General features: G+C 41.5%; 1 protein-coding gene across 3 annotated transcripts in view; it reads right to left on the bottom strand.

The window, feature by feature from the left end:
• Positions 1–859: 859 nt before the first annotated feature.
• Positions 860–16,760, bottom strand: part of mmp17a (matrix metallopeptidase 17a) — a 95,191-nt gene continuing 79,290 nt past the window's right edge. For 2 of the 3 annotated variants that reach the window (XM_046067317.1, XM_046067316.1), the window contains 5 exons: positions 15,968–16,070; positions 12,422–12,504; positions 11,567–11,719; positions 10,488–10,745; positions 860–2,962 (listed from right to left, as the gene is read on the bottom strand). In XM_046067317.1, coding sequence (XP_045923273.1) covers positions 2,637–2,962; positions 10,488–10,745; positions 11,567–11,719; positions 12,422–12,504; positions 15,968–16,070 — 923 coding nt within the window. In that variant the 3' untranslated portion in view covers positions 860–2,636. Of the gene's footprint in view, positions 2,963–10,487; positions 10,746–10,861; positions 11,377–11,566; positions 11,720–12,421; positions 12,505–15,967; positions 16,071–16,760 lie in introns of those variants that run through there. The other variant, XM_046067318.1, reaches the window with a different exon arrangement.

The raw sequence follows: 16,760 nt of genomic DNA, 5'->3' as shown, positions 1-16,760 counted from the left end.
ATTTTTTCTCCAAACAGAATGAAGTTTGGCTGTGCATATTCTGGTAGAGGTCATCAGTAGCCTCTTGCTAAATTTTAATTTGTGAAAGTCAGTTGGGGTTCTTGTGGTATGCAATGTTCATAAGCACTTGTCTTAGTTGTTTGCCACCCACAGTTCACTTTGATCTCCAACTAAGCAGTATCTTAGCTGCTGAATATTTTTGGATCAGGTTGCATCACTTCTCTGATGTACTTCCCTGAAAAAGTGCCGGTGTATGTATGTATATATATATATATATATATATATATACATCCATCCATCCATTGTCTACCGCTTATCCTGCGTACACAGTCACGAGGGGCAGGAGCCAATCCCAACTGCCATCGGGCGAAGGGCGGGGTACACCCTGGACAGGTCGCATGTCTTTGGACAGTGGGAGAAAGCTGGAGCACCCGGAGAGAACCCACGCATGAACATGCAAACTCCACACGGAAAGGCCGGGGCAACTGGGGTTCGAACATGCAACCTTCTTGCTATGACAGTGCTAAGCACTGCACCACTGCACCGCTATATATATATTTATAAAATCCTCTGCCTGCAAATCTGTTCACAAAACCACTCGGAGTGTGATTGACATGACGTGGTTTGCATTCCTGATGAACAGCAGTGACCACTACAAGAGAAAACATGCTTAAGAACATCAGTGGGATGGGAGAGTGGCTCCCAGTTGGTGTCTGCAAGCTGTCATGTTACCTTCATCTGTCTTCAAGGCTGGGCTCCTTTTCAATGACACTAAATAATTACACACTCACACAGCCACAACACTGAGTACTCCAAGTATTCTGTCTCAGTACAAATTCATGTGACCACAGTTAGCCAATAAAGTCATTCAGATTCTTTTATTTTTCTACAAAAATATTTTACATTAGAAAACACACCTTGAAATATACACAGTTCACATGGTTTCTCAGTGACCATGGGACATCTCAACCCAAATATATCTGTGTCTATATTTAAATTGTAGGTAAATATATCAGAGAACAAATCGAGTCACCAGAAAGAGCTTGACTTGATGAAGGAAATTGTCTGGCGGTGAGGAAAAAGGCTTGGTGAACTTCAAATATGATTAAAAGGCGATATGGAATCACTTTTCTATTCATATTAATTACAAAAAATACAACAAAACCAATACTGCCTCTTTTAATGGCAGGGAATGCTTCTGTGTCAGGGCTGAAAATGATTTCATGGAGATACATGAGTAGTAGTTCCTCAAAGAGCGTGGGAGTTCAGGTAAGGGATTTAAGCTAGGATAATGACGTTAAGCGACACTGAAAAAGTTTGTCTCACTTCCTACGGCCCAGGGTTCCCTTTGCTTCATGTACCGGATGGCATTCGCCTGTGTACCTGTTTACAGCCCTGAATGCCATTCATCTACCTGTCGACATCCCAGCCTGTCATTCATTTGTCTTCCTGTCAACATCCCATGGGGCTATTCATCTGTAAACCTAACTATCTATCTACACTACATTCCAGGGTACTTTTCGCCTGTCTGCCTAGATACATGCCGGGGTGTCAGTCACCTGTCTAACTGCTGTATCTATATTCGAGTATGTCATTATTTGCCCTGCTTTGAGTCTTTCAGGCAGCTCTTCCTGTCAGGCTGCGTTAACGTACTGTCTCTTGTCTCTGGTGGACTCAGACTCAGACCCCCATCACGGTCATAACTGTAACCAACCTAAACTGAAACATAACCATTTGATTGGTGGAGAACACTGGGAGGAAATAAGCAGCCTGGCAGGAGTTTCTACTTACCAGGCACTATTTAACGCAACAGTTTGGTGAGAGTTGGATGAGAAGATCGATACCATTCTCAAATCTGTATGGTAAATAAAAGCCTGCAGCTGGGACCTGGTTAGCTTAGCTTACCATGGAAGATGGGAAACTGCTAGCCTGGCTCTGTCTGAAGGTAACAAAATCCACCTATCAGCAAATAGCTGCTTGTAAAACCACAATGTGTTGTTTTTACACTTCAGTTTTCTGTTACCATAGACAGAGCCTGGTTTGCTGTTGCTCCCATTTCTAGTCATTATGCTATGCCAAGCCAAGCTAAGCTAAGTGGCTGCTAGCTATAGCTTAATATTTACAGGACAGGCGTTAGAGTACTACCGAGCCATTTACCCACTGACCTGCCTACATCCCAGGATGTCATTCATTATTGCTGCAAACTTGTTGTACATGAAAAAATAATAAAAAAAAATAATTGTAATGGGAGTTGTGAACACATTTCTGAACAGTCCCACGCAATTAGCTTCCTTGCAAAGATAAGATATTTTCACCATTCGAGAAAAAACTAAGAGACAGAACTTGTGGTTCTGTGTAACTCATTGTCATTGTCTCTGGATTGATGCCTACTAGATATACCCTTGTGTCATAATATGATAATGTATGTATGTACTACCCATACTGCAAGGCGCTTTAGATGACCATCAAATGGCATGTGAAATAAATAACAGAAAAATAATAGCATAAAACATATCAATTGATATTTATAGAAACACAATTTTCCAGTTTGTATTCAGACTGAGTGTCCACTGGCCCTCCACTGAAAGAGTCTCTTTCTTGCACCCAGCTTGAGAACCTTGTCCCTTGCTTTGGCATCATAGCAGTTCAGAGCGGAGGGCCAGCGAGAGCGTCCAGAGGGGTGGCAGCAGCCACATGGGAGATGGGGAGGGGCGGGCGCCCAAAGGCGAGGCGGTGTCAGAGGTGCAGGAGCACACCTCGTATCCATTCTCTGCGTGGTCTGGGCGATGGTGCACGTTGCCTCTCGTCTCCGTGCTTTTGGGCTCTGTGTCTGGAGAGTCAGACTGCATCTCGGTGCACAGCAGCCAGTCTTTAGCGATGAGGCGGGGGTATCCTGCTTCGGCCTCCATGTCACTGCCAGGCACTCGCCAGTACTCCTTCCCCTTGAAGAAATAGGACGAGCCTTCGGAGAGAGGGAGAGACAGGTCACGAGGTTGTGTTAGTGTGTTTTGAAATACAGTAAAACACTAGAAAAGAACGAAGAGCAGAATAAAATACTAACTTTAGTTTGTCTTTGCCCTTAAGGCAGATGAAAGTGCAACAAGGATGCAAATTAAGTTTTAAAATACAGCAAACAAATATATTTAGCAAGATTATTGAGAAAAACAAAATTTATAACACGGCTGCTCTTTTGTTGCTTCTTATAACTTATTTTTGCTTTCCCTTCAGCATTGTTCTCATCATACAATCTCTCTCCTCCTTTTATTATTTTATTATTTCTTATCCATGTCTTAACTTTCTTTCTGTCTTTATTAGGATCAGTAATACCACCAGCATTGAGCATTCCTCCTGTGGGTCCACCACATATACAGTCACCTGCGGAACCTGTGATTTCTCACTGTGCACCAGGAGTTGTCAGCACATCGTCTTCATTTTTCTCTGCTCTCCTCCTCGCCTCTATCTCACGTCTGTCTCTTTATCCTAGGCTTGTGGAAGCAGCCTAAAGGCAGATAAAGGCTTTGATGCGTCTCCAGTTTCCTGGCCCAAAAAGGTGCGTGTAAATATGAATTTGTGTGTTCTTGTGTATATAAATACAAGCATTTTTATGTGTCTTTCCAAAGAATGGAAACACACAATCATCAAAGAGCTTGGAGCAGGACCTGTGAAGCTGGCGAAAGCTCAGACACAACACAGACCTCTAAATACCTGACAGGGAAGAGAGCTTCCACACATTCAGCTGGGAGGTGCTGCAGGGGAGAGAGTTGGTGTCGCTTGCTCCCATTGAGAGCGGCCTGAAAGAAGGGCCAAACACCTCCTGCTAATTAGTTGTTTTAGTGCCAGTTTTGAACATCCACAAGTGCTTTATCAAAGCCTAATCTGTGCAGCCAAATAGTGGAGGCACTCCTTGAAGGGGATTTGCTTGGTAAAGGCTGCCAAAATAGTGCAAGTTAAAGCAAACACTATTACACATTATTAATCCACATGGGAAGGTAATGTGCCCTCAGCATGTGACCTATTGCAATTGCTTAGTAACAGCAGGCAACCTTTCTCCAGCACCTAGGAACCAACTCCAGATCTAAGGCCCTTGTCTAGTCAAAGGAAATGTCAGTATCAAGCAGATCATTTTAAAGTGTAATTTCTTATACACAATTGAGTTAATTAACCCTTAAACACATTACAACTTATGTCATTTTAAACCCTTTCAGTTCCAGGCCAAAAACTAGAATTTTTCTATCTATGTGCCTCTTAATGTCTCTTATAAGCTTCAAATATGGAAGGATTACACATTTTCTTTTTCAGGCTATTTGAAAATGAGGTAGTAGTTGATGACTAACACAAGCAAAAACTGACAAGGGCAACGGTAACTTAACTTTCACTCAGGTTTTACTCAATCAAACCACGCCTCTAACATTTTGTGTCAAGAGTCAACACCAAGAATGTGAATAGTTTACTAAAGAATCTAACCAGTCTAATTACATCTGTTACTGTTATTAAGTGAACAACTGTCATGTGCATGTTTTGCAGCAAGATTCTTGTGCTCGTTTGTACAGTGGACCTAACGCGGCATTCTACTTGCACTGACAGGGTTAAACTTAAGTTTTAATAAATGTTAATGTTTTGGCCAGTTTACATACTTAAAGCAATGAAAAATGGCTTAAGTGTTCATTACTGTTAATCTCATCAAAGGTTTTGATTGATAGTATGACAGCTGCCTTATTGATTTATTCCATATTTTGTACATTAGGTCATGTACTATTATCCTCCACATCCTCCCATGCTGCACAGTGATTAAATCAAGTTACGAAACAGGCTCTCTCAACCTGTTCAGCCAAAGTCTAAATCTCAGTGAGCTTATTAATTCAATTTTCAAGGTCTCCCTGTGAGAGAAACATTAAAAGAAATTCAATTGTACATGGTGTGTTCTCTATCAAAATAAAGTTTAAAGGGAAAACAAGAAGCATCAAAGTGTCAAACATTTTATAATAGAACTACTCAGTGAAAGTCAACTACTCATGTTTTCGGTACACACTAATAATTACTCCTCATAATGGGTAATGTTATGTTAATGCTACACATAATTACACAGGGCCAGCTGGGAACACTCTCTCACACACACACACACACACACACACACACACACACACACACACACACACACTCACACACACACACACACACACACACATGCATTTTGACATTATGCGTGGGTTTTATAGAAGGCAGTAGACATTTTATACCAGGCAAAAGACCAGAATGTTTTACATGCACAGATGCACATAGTCTGTAAAGTTTACTGACATGGCAGATTCAGGTGTGACATGCTCCAATAATGACCACATTAGCCCCCCTCCCCCTATAAAGCTAGCCATGTCCGGAGAATGAAGAGAAGTAAAAAAGGTAGGGGGAGGTTAGGAGAAGGTTTAAAGGAAGGTGAAGGAGACAGATATGAAGGGAGGAATCCGCACGCATCATCACACACACTGATTGAATAATATAAACTAAATATGCATTTGAAGTTCTGCTTTTTATTGGTGTATCAGTTGTTAATTCAAATTGTTGTGTGTCAATATCACCTTGGGCTTTCTTTAATGACTGGTCCAATTCATGCTGACAAAACTATTTTACTAAGTTGTACACTCGTGTAAATGCCTCAAAGCGGTCTTAAATGCAATGAGTATGAACTCTGCTCCTGTGAATGTTTCTTTTATCCTGATCATTATGTTGACATTCAGGAATATTCCATGAATGTTTCTTGTACTAAATTAAACAGCTCCCATCCAACCACTGTGACCTGTGTCACAGCTCTGAGACCTGATATTAATATTTGCTCAGAAATATGTTGTGATCTGAAACAGTACTGCAAATCGCTTAACAAATCCCAAATAATATGAACATGTTTTCCTCCAGACCAGTTCAATTATCTACGAACAGAAGGCAGAGCCCATGCTGCCACAATGAAACATTTCTCATGCGCGAACACTCAGTGACAACAGATGAGTGGGACAGTCTCAAAAAGAAAATAGCCTTGGCTGTGGTCACTGAGAAGCACAACCAACTCATATACTGCAGGCTGCAGTCTGTGTGAGGATGGTGCTCACGCGTCGAAGCTTAACAAACTGTTCAGGCTGAAAGTGGAGATGAGCAGAAACAACTTGGGAGCCTGATAAAATACCTGTTATTCCCAGCATGGCTACTGCTACAGCATGAATGCCTAAGCTGCGGGCCGCATAGTGAGGGCAGTGTCCATCTAAAACAGTGATTTAAAACACTGTCACATGTTAATGCTCAGAAGATATAAATACTAATGATCACTGCATACTTTCTAATCATTTGTGTGTTCCACTTAGAACAAATGATCCCATGATTTGTATTATTAAAACTGTGCCTGAATGCACATTTCTAGTTTTATCTGGACACATTACACAATTCAAGACTGAAATGAAAAGTGCGAGTCAGATCAAAATAGCAGCAAACACATATTGTAGATTCACCCTGCCAATTGGAAGTCCAACACACACAAACGTAAAAAGAATCTGGTCATGTTATCAGTCAGAAAAGCTTAAATTAGCCTCTATATGCAAATTTGGATGGTTCAGTTTACAGTGTGTATACTTATGTGTGCCACTGGGATGCTGATAGGAGAGATGATGGTTGCAGGGAAGTAACTGATGGCAGTGCAGATACACTGCATGCACAGTTATTATAACTGAAACTCAAACCTGAATGTTTAACTTACGAAAAGTGAGTTTTGTCTTTATTAGGCAACTACATTACCAGAATAATTTCTATCCTGTTTATTTTCTGTTTTTTAGTAGTAGAGTAAGTGTAACAACGCAACGTAACAATCAAAAAAAATTTTTTGAGCCTTCCATCCATGGAGTCGGTCAGTTTCTTGATCTGTTCACTATCAACTTTCACTGAAGCAGCAACCGCAGCCTCCCAAATGCTGTTCGAAGAGGTGTACTGTCTTCCCTGACAGTAAATCTGACTTTTAAGAAAGGCCCACAAGTTCTCAATAGGATTCAAGTCAGGTGAGGAAAGCGGGCCCATTAATTGGGCATCTTTGATGTCCTTGCTGGCTAGCCAAGCAGTGGAGTACTTGGAGGCATGTGATGGAGCTTTGTCCTGCATAAAGATTATGACCTGATTGCTGAGGGCTTCTTCCTGTACCACTGCTTAAAGAACGTATCTTCCAGCAACTGGCAGTAGGTTTGGGAAGTTGAGCTTCAGTCCATCTTCAACCCCAAAAGGTCCAATTATCACATCCTTAATGATAGCAGCCCATAACAGTACCCCTCCTCCACCTTGCTGGCACATGAGTCAAAATGGTTCTGTGTTCATCAGTGTTCCAGCCACGGGCCCATCCATCTGGTCCATCAAGAGTCAATCTCATTTCTCTCTGAGCACTTGGCACCTTGTACTTCTGGACACTCCAGGTAGGTTGTGGTTCTGGAATTTGGTGGCATTGGAGGTTCCTGGTAGTTTCACGTTTAAATCTACTCAAGTCTTTTGCAGTTCATTTGCGCCTTTTCTTCTCCATGCACTTTGTGTGCCCCAGCTGACTATTCACAACAAAATGTTTGATTGTCTGGTTGTCACGCCTCAAAAGAGTGTTGCATGGCAATGGCATTTTACAATGTTTGACTTTTCTGTGTCAGTTAAATCTCTGCTTTGGCCTATTTTACCTGAGGTAATGAAGCTGCCTAATAATCATGCTCACCTTGATCTAAGGTGTCGTTCACTTTTGCCACTCCCTCCCTCATTAAACAAGCACATATCACATATAAATTATTAACTCCAATTGAGCATTCACGTTTATATGGTTAGGAGTTGGAAAATGTGCATAGAAATAATACTTGCCAAATAATTGTGCACATAGTGTAGTGGGGGACTGATGCACTGAAGCTGTATGCCAGGGGGCAGTCAGCAAAATGCACAGCTGCCCAAAAGGGCTAAAATTAGCCCTGTCTTTCAATGGCTTTTTTCTTGCTCTTATGCCATCCGGATCTTTTACAGAAGAGAACTGCAAGCCAACTGACTGCTCAACCGTATCAGAAGATGGATCTATGGAGGTTAATGCAGGAGGAACATTCTCTGTTAGACCTTCTTGATTAGATTAGCGAGCGTGTCATCCCATTTTAGCGTTTTTCATATAGGGTGCCCCCCCATGAATCTAACTCCACTGAGCTCACAGTGGCAGCATAGATTAATAAGGGGAGACCGGCTTCTGGAGTCATAACACCCAACACGGCTTTCCACTATGTTTGCAGTGTAAAGGTCAAGGCTGTTGTTGGCAAGCTGAGATTCCAGTCTTACAAACTCTTTCTGGTAGACTGACTCAACGCCTGTAATCTAAAAAGTTTGTTGTCCGAAAACTTGCATCCGAAGGGTCCCTAAAGGCAAACGTACTGTTCTACAGTTCATCTTCCATAACCACAGCTCACCTTTCATGGGTCACTGATTATGTTTTTTCGCCAAGTGCCTATATATCTTCATGAGTTTTTGTATGGACGTATGTGTCTATGTGTGTGTGTGTGTGTATGTGTGCAGTTAGTGTACAGTGTTCACTTCACTGATGCTGTTATTTGTTGAATGATAAAAATTAATGATAAAAAATTATCATTAGATTTATAAAAAGCTCCCAAAATGTTGCTGCAGGTATTATTGTGGATTTGATGTATGATCAGGTAAGCTAAGCTAATTATGTGTAGCATTTAGAAGCAGAGCTGCCAGCTAGTGCTGCAGGCTTAAAGAATGTCCACTTCTGCCAAATTCCACACTAACAGTATGCTTGAGCATGTTTTATATTTCCATGAGTGATGCAATTCCCCCTGACTTTTCACAGTTCCCTTTAGAGTCACATAAGGCTTTATAAAGCTGTGTTCACATTTTATGTAGCTTTCCACTCAGTGGGGGCCTTAAGCATCTGGGGGGGACTCATCAATATTAGTTTGCATACATTGAAACAGCTAAATGATAAGTGTGGCCTCTCCTACACAGGGACGCAGAGCTCAGAGAGGTCAGTGTATATAATGACGTCATACTGAACAGTGCACGATATTCCATCCATCTTCATCCGCTTATCTGGGATCGTGTCGCGGGAGTGCACGATATTGATATTTCTTTTTAATAAGAATTATATCTAATCTATCTATCTAATATATATATATGTATATATATATGTATATGTATGAAAAATCCCCCTCTCACCCCTTGCGGGGTGGTATGTGTCATCCTCAAGCTCGGGTCCTCTACCAGAGGCCTGGGAGTTTGAGGGTTCTGCGCAGTATCTTAGCTGTTCCTAGGGCTGCACTCTTCTGGACAGAGACCTCTGATGTTTTACCTGGAATCTGCTGTAGCCACTCTCCCAGTTTGGGGGTCACAGCCCCCAGTGCTCCGATTATCACTGGCACCACTGTTGCTCTTACTTTCCACATCTTTTCTAGCTCCTCTTTCAGCCCTTGGTATTTCTCAAGCTTCTCGTTTTCCTTCTTGATGTCGCTTGGGATTGCCACATCTATCACTGCAGCCTTCTTCTGCTGTTTGTCGATCAACACGATGTCTGGTTGGTTAGCCATCACCAGTTTGTCAGACTGGATCTTGAAGTCCCACAAGATCTTAGCTCGGTCATTCTCAACTACCTTAGGAAGTGTCTTCCATTTTGACCTTGGGACTTCCAGTCCATACTCATGGCAGATGTTCCTGTCACTATGCCAGCTACCTGGTTATGGCGTTCCATGTACGCACTTCCTGCCTGCATCTTACACCCTGCTGTTATGTGCTGTACTGTCTCAGGTAGACCCCAGCCTCTATTGATCTTGTACTGAGTGCCTGTTCTTGTGCCGCCCTGATTAGTGCTTCTGTGCTGTCCTTCAGTCCAGACTTTTCCAGCCACTGGTAGGATATCTTGATATCAGCCACTTCCTCTATTTGTCTGTGGTACATTCCGTGCTTGTCCCTCCATGAAGGTTCTTCATCTTCCTTGTCCTCACCCTCGGGTCTCTGCTAACTGAGGTATTCACTAAGCCCTTCATCTTTGGGGACCATCTTCCTGATGTACTCTTGGATCTTTGTCGTTTCATCCTGGACAGTGGTCTTGACACTCACTAGCCCTCGGCCTCCCTCGCTATGCTTGGTGTACAGTCTCAGGGTGCTGGATTTGGGGTGAAACGCTCCATACATTATGAGGAGCTTTAAGCAATCCCAGTGAGAGAGGATACATATACATATATATATGGTTATATAAATATATAAATAAATAATAGTTATTAACAACAATTTACAGCAATTTGAGATCGTTTTACACTACCCCTCCCCCCATGTTTAAATTTTTAAAACTAATGTAGCTAAATATGTACAGAGCATAAAGATGAAAATGTTTTCAATGTTTTTGGCATTCAGAGCCATTCTTTTACTGAATCTTCTCATGAATGTTACACCCAGTCCATAATTGTGGCCTAAGTTATAACTAAGTTATGGCCACTCACCATCAGACCACCTCATGGCGTCATCCAGTTGTGATGGCAGCCCCTTCCAAAGCGTGCTGTCTTTAGGGTATCCCAGGTCCATGCGCCTCAGGTGGTCATCGTAGCGCCAGTAGTGGCTGTCCTTGAAGAAGTAGGTTTTGTCGTTGTGTAGCCAGACGAACGCTGCATCCACGCCCTCCAAGGGTAGGCCAAAGTCAGTGATTGGGCGAGGGTAACCCTCCTCCACGTTATTGTCTTTAAATACCCAGTACTTTAGACCTGAAGAGGGTGGACACAGAGGTTTGAATTAAAGGGAAAAATAACACCTTCATAGTTTGGAATGTATCCACCCAATTACTATAGCAACATTTAAAAATACATCAATCAATCAATTTATTTATATAGTTGTGTTTATAAGTCACATAGAAGTGCTGAACATACATGAGTTAAAAAGGAAGTTTAAATTAAAAAAACCATTTAAAATGAATAAAATAAAGTACAACATAAAAGTTACATTAAAGTGCATATTAAAGTAAACACACTCAAAATAAAAGACTCTATTCCACACTCTGCTCCCACCAGGTCCTCCGGCAGACCTTTCTACAGGCTGGGGCCATAGTGGTTAAGAGCTTCTTCACTGTGGGTGTAAGCCAGGACCTTAGGAATAACCCATTACCATAGGACCTGAGGGATGTAGTGGGTACATTTCTTAAAACCATGTCAGACAAGTAGTTGGGAGCGAGACCATTTATTGATTTGTAGCCCAATAAAATAATCTTAAGATCAGTTCTGAAACTCAAAGGTAGCCAGTGCAGTGACTGTAAAACAGTGTGTAATGTGTGTACTTTCCTTCTGGTCCTGATCAGCACACGAGCAGCTGAATTTTGTACAAGTTGAAGTTGATCTATGGCTTTTTTGGTAGACCAGAAAAGAAAGCATTACAATAGTCCAGCCTACTATTGACAAAAGTGCATTAATGTCGATTGTGTTTGATATGGAGCTGCAAGAAAGCAAATGTATGCCTGGTCAGTCAACTAAATTCACACTGACAAATACAATATGGATGCTAGAGTAAGATAAGCTTGAAATCAGATATTTACCTTTGAAAAAGACTATTTTGTGGTCCCCAGGCCTCTCATACACAGCATCCACACTGTCCAGATTGGGGGGAAGGCCCCTCCAGAAGCGATGGATCTGAGCCGGACGAAGAGACACCAAGTGCTTCTCTCGAGTTAGTCGCCAAAAGTACTTCCCTATGACAGACAGGAAGTGGTTAGAGCTTGGAACTTCTTCACAATATCCTGTAGGAGTGTATTACAAGAAAAACTATGTTTAGTTAAAACACAGTGCCCTGTGTCTGCAGTAATCTTATCACAGGTTGTACCCCTCCTTCCTGTCACCATGGCTTATAGATGAACTAAAGCTCAAACAATAACTATGAAAGGGGTTTTAAAAATTCTCTTTAAAAATAATAATTTTGTTGCCTTGTTAGGAGGCGTGGAGGAGAGGTGTAACTAATTAGCAAGAAGGGGAACCTTATCCAATACACATCATACTGTTGTCATTATGAAATAATTTTCAGTATAACTTTATTTAACATGTTGTGGCTGTGATAACCGTCGTGCTTTGTAAATATACTAGCCACACTGGCCAATAAGCCTAAAACAATAATTTCTAGCTCAGCAGATAATAAATATACAGCAAAACAGGGGCCAGAATGTTGCTGTATGGCGCTATTTTGTTTTGGACTGCAGCATATGTGACAGTGTGAGTCTGTGATACAAGGCCTGGGAGCCACACATGACTCAGCTTTTTATTGATCGCTGGAGCCACCACTCTGTCCTGTGCCTAGCCCCTCCCTTTCTCTTTCACTTTTATCTCCTCTCCATTCACCTCACTCTCTATCTCTGTCCGTCTGTCTCTCTTGTTCACTTTCTCCCTTTAGACTTGAGTACCTTTGAAAAAGAAGGCCTCCCCTCGTATTTGGGCCACGGCATCAAAGTGACTGGTGCATCTGTCAGGGGCATCTCGCGCCAGCCTGAGAGAGGAAAGTTGGAGGAAGGAGGAAAGAAAAGTTGAAGAGAATAGAACAGAGAAAGAGGAACGAAGTTTTATTTGTTCAAAAAAAACAAGAAATACATTTACAGGCTATATACATACATACCTATTTTTTATATAAACATAAAACAACTTCACTTGTAGGGTTAGCAGTTCACGAATAAATACCAAAACCACTTAAAGCCATTTGCATACCAAAAAAACCCAACTATGTGATTATTGCAGCCACCTACTGAGAGAGTCTGACTGTGCATGCATGTGCATGTGTTTTCTTCAATTAAATAGGCTAAACATGAAACATGAAATGAATTCACGCTGACACAGTGAGATCCCCCAGTGCATTTATCCCCGGGGCTAATAAGTGATTTAAAGCACTGACGTGGTCGGCATGCCAATGATGAAGCCATTAGCACCACAGGGCTGCCACTGTGAGTGGGAGCCCACTCTTGTATTATCAACAAAGATCTCCATTCAGAGCTCTTTTAACACGACACCTCTGCCTAGCGGTCAGCATTTGTGACCCTTGTCAAGTATAATTCAGCTTTTCCACAGGTCATGACCAGAAGGAAGTGGTGAAAAATGAGTAATGAGTGCAGTGAAAGGCCAATAGTAGGGACGAAAAGAGGATTTTATAGACCTGCTTAGTTTAGAACTGCTGCATACTCTTTGTATGTTAGTGTGAGTGCATGGAGGTCAGCCAGCACTGGGTTTTGTTGTCAGCGTAGTTTGAAACACTCCCTAAGCAAGCTGCCCCCTCTTGAGCCTATTAATTCAAGAGACCGAGAGTACAGTTGATGCAGTTGAAAAGCAACCAGGCACTGTTGATGTTTGATTATAATTAACATATCAAAATCTATAAGGTTAGTACAATGGCAAGTTAACAGAAATACATGTTCAAAGAGTTACTGTGCTGTGTAGGAAAGTATAAGACATATAGTCCTGGCAATATAAGATAATATAATAAGATATTTTATTGTGGCTAGTTCTGCTGTGAGGAATGTCTAGACTCCTGAATCCAGGTCATCACTCAAAATTCACTTAGGTTCATGTGCTGTGTAGTCTGACTGACACGCAGCACTGCTGTGCATATAGGTTGAGCCTGTTGGTCTGTCCAAGTTATTGTTCCAGACAATAACGGAGGATGAATTACGTGATGATCTTACCTTAATCATCACTGTTTGACCAAAATATCCACCTGCACATATCCCTTCATCCACTGTCTTTTGAAAATTTTGACTATTATCTCTCTCTTTAATACCCCCCAAAAGCCAAATGGTCAGTAAATGCCCAGATGGTCATGAAATTTGTGGTAATGGTGGCTGGAGGATGAAATGTACTTATTGTGAAGGTCTATCAGCCTTTAGCACCAGCACAATGCCATGACACTGAGCACACTCGTGCTCAGATGAAGAGCCAATGACCTGTGTGTGTGTGTGTGTGTGTGTGTGTGTGTGTGTGTAAAGTTTAAGCCAATCTTTATATGTTTCTAGTTTTCCTAGAGCAGCGATTCCCAATTGAGGCTACTTGTACCCCAGAGGTTACTTCTGCAGGTGCCAGGGGGTAATGTTGAAAGATTGTAGAGTTAATTTGATTAAACAGAAATTGTGATTCAATTAAAAAAATATATCCACGTTCTGTAACACCTGTCTTGAGTGTGACAAGAGTAGCAAGTAAGCAGGGAAGTTGAAACAGTTAGCTAAAACTAATGGATGCATGGTTAAAATGGATAGCTAGACATAATGAGTGAATGGTTGAATTAGTTAAACGTAACAGTTGAAAACCAACCAACAGATCTCAAACCCAACAGTTGAAACAGTTAGCCAAAAGTAATGGATACATGGCTAAAACAGATAGCTAAAACTAATGCGTGAAAAGGGTCTAAAAGTAACAGTTAAAATGGTTAGATAAACGTAATGAATAAACAGTGTTAATTGTTTGTTAAAAGTACTCTCGTCATGTGCTCGCTAGTTGTCCGGTTGGAAACCGTATACAGAGAGAGTTGAAGGGCTTACATGAACTGTACAGTGCCAGAAACTGTGCCAGAAATGATAATGAGGGCAATGAAAAGGACACATTGTTGTGAACATTTGTCATAAATCGGGAGAAATACAGGGAATCAGGTCTCCCGTGAAAATCGGGAAGGTTGGCAAGTGTGGGCAAGGATGCTTGACTTTCTAACCCTGAGGTAGAAATGGTTACATAAAATAAAATAATAAGGGCTAAGATTGGGCTGAAAAAAGAGAAACATCAACAAAGGGGGGGGGAAAAGACAAACAGAGAAGAAAATGAGAAAAAACAAGCAAAACAAAACAAAACATGGGGGTGTGTGGGGTGGTGATGGAGCAGTGGATAAGACACATGCCTTTGGTGTGAGAGACCTGGGGTCAATTCCTCACTGTGAAACATCCAACAATGTGTCCCTGAGCAAGACACTTAACCCCTAGTTGCTCCAGATGCATGTGACCTCTGACATAAAAAAGCAATTGTAAGTCGCTTTGGATAAAAGTGTCAGCTAAATTAATAAATGTAAATATAAATGTAATGTAAAAACTTCACCATCCAACATTGGATTGGCTACCTCCTACAGGTCTGGGGTCAATCCCAATGGGAAGTTTAGCAGCCGATCCCCTTTTGGGGTGGCCCACCGCAAAAACTCCTACAAAATACCTAGATACCATCCCTTTTTTAATCTTTCTCAAATAATATTCATTTAAGATTATGACTCTTGAGTGGACCCTGCTCTCCTGCTGCCATCCCTGAGCCTCCCTCCCTGGCATGCAATTAGTGTGGTCAATCTCCCCACTTTATTTGTTTACCTCTTACCCAAGTTCAATATACACTGCTGTACAGTACTATACTTATCTTAATGTCCCAATGTCAGTATGTTTTAAGCAATTTTCCTATGTCTTCTTGTAATGTTATTTTGGACTAGTAAAAAAACATGGTTTCTGTCATTTCAGATTTCACCATTAGAACAAGTTTTACAATTTTAAAAGTAAATTAAAATGCTGTTTAAAATCAGTTCAAATGAACATTTGGAACGATGATGACTTGAGTTCAACTGGCAGGGCTGTGGGGGTAAATCTAATAAAAAAGGTTGGAAACCCTGTTCTAGGGCCTCGGCACTGTAGCATTGTAGGATTGCTAGTGGGTCTTTTTACTTTTACTGCCTTTCTGTGTTTATCTATAGGGGACATTTACTACAGTCTTTGCTCCACCACCTTCACTAAGGCAGTGCACAGTGAAAAAAAAAGGGGGCCTGGGGGAGATTGGAAAAGAAGACAAGTGTGTGTGTTTAAGAGGGCTAGGAAAGGGAAAGAGAGAGGGGATGAAGCATTATTGCTGAAGAGGTTGAAGTGGATTATTTCATGTGTTTGACAAACACATAGTTGAGTTGAGTTCTTTGTGTTGCACTAAAAAAAGACACCAGACCATCTACTTACAGGACAGTAGATCTGTTTTCAGGAAGGTCCAGTAGGACTGGCGGTTCAGCCGTCGGGGAGGGGTTGCCTGGTCGGTTTGTGTGGGACACTGAGTCTCTGACACCTAGGGAGAATATGTGACTAAGATCAAATGAACGGTCAAGGCAATTTGCTGCTTTTCTTTGTTTTATATAAATGTAAATTTTATTCCACTGGGTTTTGTACTGTTTGTCAGACAAAACAAAACAAGCTATCTGTGTTTCTTTTTTGTTATTCCAATTAATCTGTTAATGAAAAAACCTAAGAAATTTTCAGACATTCTGCTGATGGAATTTGTTAGCTTAGTTCCTCCTCTTTGGCATTATTATGCACTTATTTTATTGTACCACGGGATTTGAAATATACAGAATTGCTTACTCTTAGTTTTGTCTTAGCCTTTTTTAATTCAATTAAATTAATCTCACCGTTCACAGTACTGTGCTTCAGCATTCTTACCTGCACTTCATTCCTGACTTCATGATCATTAGTCTTTCCCCCGTACACGGCTATTCTCTATATCAGTAATTGGAGTGATAAGGTCATGTGCTGTAAAGAGGTCCAATTAACTCAATCTATGTTTTCATTAATCAATAACCTTGCTCTACAGAGTTCATCAATTGCTCTCTCTCTTCCTGTTTCACGCACGCACGCACGCACGCACGCACGCACGCACGCACGCACGCACACATACACACACACACACACACACACACACACACACACACACACACACACACACACACACACACACACACACACAGAGATGGATGTTCCC

This window comes from Micropterus dolomieu, linkage group LG13, assembly GCF_021292245.1.
Source record: "Micropterus dolomieu isolate WLL.071019.BEF.003 ecotype Adirondacks linkage group LG13, ASM2129224v1, whole genome shotgun sequence".
Classification (NCBI taxonomy): Eukaryota; Metazoa; Chordata; class Actinopteri; order Centrarchiformes; family Centrarchidae; genus Micropterus; species Micropterus dolomieu.
Note: the sequence above shows the minus strand (reverse complement) of the source record. Positions and strands in the feature narration are given on the sequence as shown.